General features: G+C 46.4%; 1 protein-coding gene across 2 annotated transcripts in view; it reads right to left on the reverse strand.

Moving 5' to 3' along the window:
- Window positions 1-7,907, reverse strand: part of GRHL2 (grainyhead like transcription factor 2) — a 499,408-nt gene extending 491,501 nt beyond the window's left edge. For both annotated transcript variants that reach the window (XM_078686942.1, XM_078686941.1), the window contains exon 1: window positions 7,775-7,907. In XM_078686942.1, coding sequence (XP_078543068.1) covers window positions 7,775-7,794 — 20 coding nt within the window. In that variant the 5' untranslated portion in view covers window positions 7,795-7,907. The remainder of the gene's footprint in view (window positions 1-7,774) is intronic.
- Between the last annotated feature and the right edge of the window lie 1,136 nt (window positions 7,908-9,043).

Here is a 9,043-nt window from a genome sequence, read left to right on the forward strand (position 1 = left end):
GCGATCCCGCTTGCGGGGGTAACCAGAGCTCGCCCCGGATACTAGGCATTCAGTTCTCGGTGGTGGAAGTTTGGGTCGGCCAGGCAGCTGTGGAAAAGGTTGAAATGTTTTTAAGGCTGATGTAAGACACTGCACCCTGTGGCTGGGTCCCGTGACGACAGGATGTTCGTCCGGGCCCTGTTGGGGGGGATGGGTGTGTGTAGATCTCCGAGCCTCGTGGCCACGGTTTGTGCCCTGACCCGTGGGGAGCAAGCTGTTTAGTGGGCAGTATGAAAGAATTTAGTGGGCAGGCGAATGGTAATATGAGTGTGGGTCCACTTGTGCAGGGGCAAGGCATTCGTGCTTGGGACCTGAACGTGCTGGTTATCTTTGTGACCGGCTCTTGAAAAGCAGTGTGTGAATGGGGGGTGTGGACGCAATACCATGGTGCCTGGTTCCGTACACATAGAACCAGGCTGGCCCTTCGAGGCCCTAATGTACATGTGCCCTAGCCGACCATGGGGTGTATCACTGACATGAGGTAGCATGCGTGGGCCTGTGAGAGCGTGGTGCTTATGTGAGCGTAGGTTTATTTGTGCCTGGACCGTGCCTCAAATGCATGCGCTATTGGTATTGTAAATGACAATGCCATTTATTTATCTGTTTTCAAAACCAACACATAAATAAAAATGTTGTCATTTACAATGCCAATAGCTCCAACTTTTGCAAAGGCGAAACCGTTGCATTGTAAATGCTTGTTTTTCTTTGCCTGGAATGCTGCCCTCCTCCGCCAGACTCGTCGGCGGTCCTTCCGCCTCGTCGCCAGTGTAGTGGGGGGGGAGGAGGGGGGTATATGGGAGGTATAAGGGCCTTTATACAGGGAAAGAACGGGACAACCACACTTTTCTAGTAGTCCGTGCCGTCCGCCACGAGCGCTGATGTCACCTTTAACTTATACCTCCTGGTCTGCCCCAGTCCCAGGAGGGTGAATGTGTTATAATGTTGTGGACAAGCCGGTGGCTCACTACACCTTCATGACAGGTCCAAATACCATTTCATCCTGCCATTTTAAACCATTTTTTGTAACAAATCACTTTTAATCATGTGTTCTGAATATTGTAAAATCCTAAAATAAAAAAAAATGTATGAGCGAAAAACAGGCTATGTGTATGAAGTACCATTCCCTGTCAATGATGTGCGACGCAGCACACTAAAAAACTCCCATCTCTGGCGTGACACATTTGTTTACTGTTGTAGGCATAGTATTCAGAACGATTGATTGCGCGTTTGAAAAAATAACACATTTTAGACCCAAAGTGTTTGATCTTCTCTAAGAGCTCTCAGGATACATACCGGTTTAACTCGGCTGTTTACACTGGCGAATGGCCGAGCCCTTCGCACTAAACTATCGGGCTGTTGGGGCAATATTCACCCGGGCAGGCGTGTCCTTGTTGCTACAAGAGCCACAATCGTCGTTTACTTCCGTCATCTCGCGCTACTCACGTCTTTGTTTGTCCTTAGAATGAAATCCAAGCCTTCCTTTAAAACTAATGTGAAACTAAGGTGTGCTTCCGGGAGAGAGAGAGAGAGATGGCGTGCGTGCGTGTGTTATGCAGTCAGAGAAACTACAGGGACAGATTGGCTTTCCCACCCGAACCCCTGGCTGGATGAAACGATCAAAGGCCTTTCTTTAAAGAGCACGTCTGGGGGGGTTCCTTGTTTCTGCCGGGCTTGCCTGGGTTAAGCAGGGCAGTGATCTGTGCCTCCGGCTCACGGCCTCATGCCAGGTGGCAGGTGCGTGTGTGACCAGGATCTTAGATTCAGTGTGACGGGTCCTGCGATCTGAATGCACAGTGCACTGTCCACGGGAGTCTGCAGCTGTGCGCGGCCTGGTGCCCGAGCAGCCTGTAGGAAGGGGATTTTGATAATTTGGAAACCTGGACATTTAGCAAACATAGAATAACGACTGTATGTTTACATCAGTCGAGGGGCAGAAATGTGCTTAAATGACGGTGTGCGTCAGCATAGAGACACAAAGAGGCAGCAAGGAACTAAATCAAAACCAACTTTTAAACCCAGCCTCATGGCTGTTAAATTAAAGGGAGTTATAAGAGCTACCAACTCCCCCTGCCTTCTAACACATAAACAGGGCCCTTCCCCTGTTTTCAGCCGACCCGCTTTAAAAACTGGGACATGAGCTACATTTATCAAAATCTGCCAGGACAGCTGGTGAAACCCGGCACTGACCCTGCAGATCCGGGACGCCTGGTCACCCCAGCCTGTGGGCACGGTCTGAGGGTTCAAGGGGCCTCTCCTTCAAGTCACAGCCTGAAGAGTACTGGCTGCTAACAGCAGGAACCCACTAACTGAGCCAGGAGTAAATATTCCGTCTATTCTAGGCAGTGGCGTAGCGGGCGCGCAAAGTGACGCGAAGTGACGCCCCCACCCGTGCAGAATGCGAAGAAGCCCCTTCAGTCTCTCATATCCCAGCCATTCACAGTCCCCCAGGGCTGAATGAGGCCCCCTTGAAGGGTCGTGGGGACCCTGAAAGGTTGAAGGGCCCTTTCTGCTCTGCAGCGGCTTGCGGTACGCCAGGGATGCAGGACCGTACCAATGGCCCTATGCGCAGTACAAAAACTGGTGCAACTTAACCCTGAAGTGACGTACATGCACCAGAATGCCCGTTTCTCATTGATTGCGTGGATTCTATTTTACTACCATCTGGTGGCTGTGGATCTACTCTACGTCATATCTACACACAAAAACACATTTCTATGTCACCTTGTAAAAAATGTACTTAGCCGACTAAAATGTGTTGTTTAAAACAAGTGTAATAATAAATGCGCATTCTTTTATCTAGTATATTCAGGTACCCTGGAATCATGCGGCAAGAGCGCACCAAATTATGCGGCGTGGTAGATTTAATGATGCAAAAGCACAAGGCAAATTATGCGGCACAGTGTATTACATTTTTTGATAGTATTCATTATTTTGTCATTTTTACAAATAGTATTACGGCCTGGACAAAGATTTCACCTCATTAGTTTAACCGCCAAATGCATAACATATAAGCCACTGAAAGAGGACCAGTTCATCCTTGCAAAGGGTCTTCCAACGCGAGCGGATACATATCACCACGTTTTAAGTCACTTTTGACCCTTTTGACCTAGAATCAACATTTTTTTGCTAAAATCTGCAGATTATGCAGCAGATGGTGGATTATGTGGCAAAAGCGGCAAATCCTCAATTATGTGGAAAAAAAGCTGCATCCGTAGAATCTCATAATTCCAGTGGCCCTGACTGTATTTCTCCAGACGTCAAATTCCATGGCATATTCCTCCAAAGGTCAAACTGACTCTATGGTGTTACTATTGTGGAGGGGGTGGAGCCATGAGTCAGGAGAGGCAAAGCCTTACGCAGGCCACTGAGCCCCTCCCACCGGATTGTGAATTTCTTGTTCATGGTTTGATTTTTCTTCATGTGCACGATTTATAAATAAATATATGGACCAGATGAGAACTCAATGGGTCTTCCATGCAGCTCATGTAACACTCCTCATGAAGCCAGGTTTTTCTTCTTAATCTGAAGATTAAAAATTAGACTATCATATGGAGTTTGACCTTTAAACTGTAGTAATATGTGTGTGAGCGGAGGTTTAATAGTACACTTGCTTCAGATCACTTGCCCTATGCTCCACTTTTGTTTTTCACTGGTGTGTCATGAGTAACCCCACTCACTCACAAAACGTCCATTAAAGGAAATTATGTTTTTTAGCGAAAATCAGGAAGTATCCAACATGATGTTTAAAAAAAATCCCTTAAACGCTTCAGGTGAGGAGACGCCCTGCCTCTGCTCAATCACCTAAAACACCGGCATTTGCAGGAGATATAATTGCTTGCGTGCTGCATCTCCTTCAGTACAATGTCTGCTGTGGGCAGCTGGCCCCGCAGTGACATCACAGGCCATCACGCTGTTAACACCTGCCCGGTCTTCGTCCTAAAGCGTTGCTTTCAATGAAAACTTATATCTTCTGGAGGAAAAAAAGCTATAGAAATCCCAATGTTGTCATGGTTTCCTGGAGGGTTTCCTCGGATTGTTACCATGCTAAGGCTGGCCGCTTGTTCAGGTGTGAGACGCATCAGCAGTACAGTCCCACAGCGGGTCTTTCAGTGCCATCATCACCCAGTACTAGAATTCACAGGTCCTTTGCCGTACTATACACACGCTCTTGCATTATTAACCCCCTGCCAGTAAATCCCAGCTAGCACCTGCTGTCAGAGCCCAACCTGCACACAGCCAACTAACTGTGCGGAAACCAGGCAACGTGACAGGTCAGTGCACCGCGCCTGACGTCTTCGTGCCCCTCCCATGCTCGCCACAGCACAAGGAAGTAAGGACTAGTCAGGTCCTGCTGCAGCTGGGTAGGTTGGGCGAAGCGTCAAGCTTCTTAACGCAAGTACTAGTAAAATGTAATTTCAGGGAATTGTCGGCTGTCAGGTCTGGCTCTGTTGATGCATCCGCACAGCACCTTAAAGCTCCAGTATTGGCTACACTGTGTGTTTGTGTACATGTACATATATCTATCTATCTATCAATCAATCAATCTATCTATCTATCTATCTATCTATCTATCTATCTATTTAACCATCCATCACACAGTCATCTATCTATCTATCCATCTATCTATTTATCTTTCTATCTGTCTATCTATCTACCCATCCATCACCCAGTCATCCATCCATCTATCTATCTATCTATCTATCTATCTATCTATCTATCTATCTATCTATCTATCTATCTATCTATCTATCTATCTATCTATCTATCTATCTATCTATCTATCTGTCTGTCTGTCTATCTATCTGTCTGTCTATCTATCTATCTATCTGTCTGTCTATCTGTCTGTCTGTCTGTCTGTCTGTCTGTCTATCTGTCTATCTATCTATCTATCTATCCATCCATCACCCAGTTATCTATCTATCTATCTATCTATCTATCTATCTATCTATCTATCTATCTGTCTGTCTGTCTGTCTGTCTATCTATCTATCTATCTATCTATCTATCTATCTATCTATCTATCCATCCATCACCCAGTCATCTATCTCTCTATCTGTCTGTCTATCAATCTGTCTAATTATTTTTCTCTCTTTCTGTCTATCTATCTATCTACCTATCCATCCATCGCCCAGTCATCTATCTATCTATCTATCTAGATGTCTGTCTGTCTATCTATATAGGTGTGCAGTGTTTATGCCACATGCTATTTATTACCATTGTTGAGTGTGGGGAGGCAAAGTCTTTAGTGAGTCATATTGCCCCACCCCTCCATCGAGCATTATACTCTGTGCATCTGCATCTATGGATTATGCCCTGATAATTTTCATAAGTACTTGTTTTACCAAAAGGCATTTAACTAAAACCAAGATGCAAGAATTAAATAAAAACAGTGCGGTAAAATCACATTAAAGACACCGCACCTATAATGAAAGTTGTTTCGTTGCTAGTAGTAAGAAGTATTTTTCTGGTGCCAGCATTGGTATACTCTTTTAAACAACTCATATCTGATCCTTGTACTGTACTAATAAATGTGTGTTTAATAGTACAGGTTCTCTTAATAACGTGTTACAGGGCCATTTTTATTTTCACTGCAATGACATGTATGTGTGTGTGTACAAATATTTACACACACACATATTTGGATGCTTTTATTGCACAAAATGAAGTGTTATAATGACTTTTGTAAAATATGGATTTTAACATCACAACGACAGCCCCTAAACCACTCTGCAGAATTTTACCACTGACAGGGCCTCTAAGATTATGTGGCAATGAGAAAAAAGCTTACGCTGCAAGGTTAGCGAACTGTGCAGCAAAAAAGGCTAATTATGCGGCATATTCTCTGATGGCCTTATTTTGAAAGGCTCTTTTATATGTGCAAATGATACATATGAAGTGGCAAACTTGGTAAATTCATATCTATGCAGTAAACGCTGCAACCTGAAAATCGCAAACATCCACTGCACTCACCATTGTCCATTGTTTTATCAAAAATTAATTTCTGAAAAACAAACAACACCTAAATATTCTGTTTCAGGCCTGTGCTCAGAGTTAACTGCACTGTAAAAAGCCCAACCCTTTCAAACTAACTTCTCCAAAATAAAAATCTTATATAAAAATAAAAAAATACATAACACAATATGGACTTATATTGCCATCTCGGGGTTATGGTGATATTTTCAAACCAGTCATCCTTCAATCTCACCGTGTATGATGTTACCAGAACCCATCTACTTCAATACTGGTCCGTGTAACAGGGGTAGGTAGATAGATAGATAGGTAGATAGATTTGCTCACATCCATAACATGCTAGGCACATTGATTGGCAATATGTAGGTGAGCCCTGCTGCCAAGCAATAGAGTAGTTAGCGACAACAAAAGACCGTCAAACTCTCCATACACTCTATCTACTGGTTAACATCATTTGTAAATGAAGTACGATTTTGTCAGATTCTGTAATTCGCCCCCGAGGACATGAACTGGATTAAAAACCAGTATGTTGGGTTATGCAGCATTTATAGGTGCAACTTCAGCCATTTACATGCAATTTGCCGGTGTATATATTGATGCCATTTTTTTTTAATTGAACACCTAGATCAGCGTTATAGCTATAAACCTTCCTGAAATTTGCGTAAACACATTTTTCCTGACAAATAACGTTAGCTCTATGCCACCCACCCATGAAATCCGTAACAGTACCTCATGGCATTCGAGCATATATATAGATATTGAAAATTAAAATGCCAATTCTGAAATAACACATGTTAATGAGTCTGCAGCCCCCATGTCCATACCGCAAACAATTTTCAAACTTCGGGCTGTCAGTCCGTAATCAGGGTAACACGTGTAAACAATATGTTTAGAAGAGGCAATTACAGTGTGAGAAAAACAGCAGCAGTAAGCCTTCATCAGAGTGACAGTGTCAAAGAATTGTGTACAAATTTAAAATTGGAGCATAGAAATGTCATTCAACTAAAAAAATCCTCATTGCTAAATATAAACACACAGCACTACACACGTGAAGTGTTCGTGATCACGGTCATTGAAATGCTTTATTTTGAAATATATAAAACCTTAGATATGTTAATGTAGCACGTTTACATTTGAAGCCACTAGTACATTTGACGAGTTGTTGAACTGAATTTGTTTCATGACTAAAAACGCCAGATTCCAAAAGCAAGAAAGACTGCAAGGGTTTCAATAACCATCCACTGAAGAATGCGCTTTTGAAGTTCTTTAAAAAGTAAAAGAAAATGCACCCCACAATTAACAGCTGGTAGGCTTAAGGCACTGGGGGGTTATTTTACCTACATCAATAGAATTCGCAGCTGTGACTAAACACTGACATAAAAATCAAATGCATCTTTAAAAAAAAATAGAGGCAGGGGGTCGCCGTCCCTGGAGGGAGACCCAAGTTGCGGAAAATGGCCGTTTGCATTCCAAAGAAAAGCCCTTTGTTGCCCTGGCACAAAAGGCTCAGGACATGTCTCCTCGGAGGCCTTCCCTCAAGAAAATCCAGCGCATCTCTGGCCGAGGAAAGCCGCACGCCAGCCCTTGAGGGGGAGGAGAGGGGTAAGGAGCCCGGCGTGGGGCAGGCAGGGACCCCGGCGAGGAGCACGGTCCGGTCAGGTGAGGGCTGCGGGGGTCCGGGGCTCCCAGGCGCCCTGTCCGGAGGGCCGGGCTGCTGGAGCAGCCGCCGCCGGCGCAGCCTGCCAGGCCGGTGTGCGCTTACTTACTTGTCCGTCTCCTGTGACATGTCTGATCCAGTAACCTCTCCCCCTTGAATTTCTCCCTCTGCTGCGCCGGAGAAACTGGACTTTCAGGTCTGTGCAGGTGGAGGTGTGCATGTGTGAGATGGCAGAACTCGAGCTACAGGTATGTCTTCTTTCCCCCTCCCTCGCCCTCCTTCCCTCCCTCCCTCGCGTCTCCTTTATTTTGTTGTTCTCCCAGCCCAATCAGAGCCGGAGAGCGCGAGGGAGAGGGAACAGGTAAGGGGCCCCACCTTCCAGGCGCGCTGCAGCCGAGCCCGAGCAGCGCGAGCCGCACGCTCCTGCCCGGCAGTGGGGCCTCTCTCTGTCCCCCAAGCTCCCTTTTTGACATGTTTTTATTTTTTTTCTGCATTTTTATATAGCGCGAACTCGACCCGAAGGTATTGGAGCGCTTTACATGAGCACCAACCATATTAACATTACACATTCAGGCACGGGGAGATTAAGTGATTTGCCCAGAATCACAGGATGTGGACGCGACCCCGAGGCTCGAACCCTGGTCTCCACCACCAAAGTCGCCAGTTGTGTTAACACGTGCACTGGGGGTGTTGGGGCCGCTTCCCTCGGGTACTTTTATGCACAGAAGCCACATTCTTCCACTCCCTGGGAGCCGGGGACTGGGAGCTGGCACTGATTGGACAGACGCCAGCCCGGCGCGCTCCCATTGGACGAGAGGCCCAGGTACAGAGCCCCGCGCGCCCAGGAGCTCCTGAGCTTCCTCGCGGCCCGGGGCCCCGTGGGTTGGGGGGAAGCGGCGGACGGGCCCGTTAGGGATTGGGCTCAGTTTACTCCACGCTGCCTGCCCGGACCCGGCCGGGGAGCGAAGGCTGCTCCCAACCTCGCCCTCCTCCTCCAGGGCATGTTGGTCTTGGGTTAACACACACCTTTTCACCACGACTGCAGCAGTGTTACCCGAGAGCAGAGGCTTTGTCAGGGCTCCTCGACGCGCACAAAGAGTTCTTGGCCGGGCCTGCCAGAAGTGCGTGAGAACAACGCACACAATAGTGCAAAATCACGTCACCAACTACGGTTGTGGGACTGGCCCATGCATATACAACGTGCACTGTCTGCGGAGCCAACGTGTACTCTGCAGCCTGCGCCGGGGCAGATTACATCATCAAAGCCGGGCTGTTTGCTGTAATTACATTTTGAGTAGCACACACTTCCACAGATTAACAGTACCTGCTTTCCAGATCCCAGATACGGAAATTCTTCCCCTACCCAAACATGTGCCAA

This window comes from Lissotriton helveticus, chromosome 4_1 (assembly GCF_964261635.1).
Source record: "Lissotriton helveticus chromosome 4_1, aLisHel1.1, whole genome shotgun sequence".
Taxonomy (NCBI): Eukaryota; Metazoa; Chordata; class Amphibia; order Caudata; family Salamandridae; genus Lissotriton; species Lissotriton helveticus.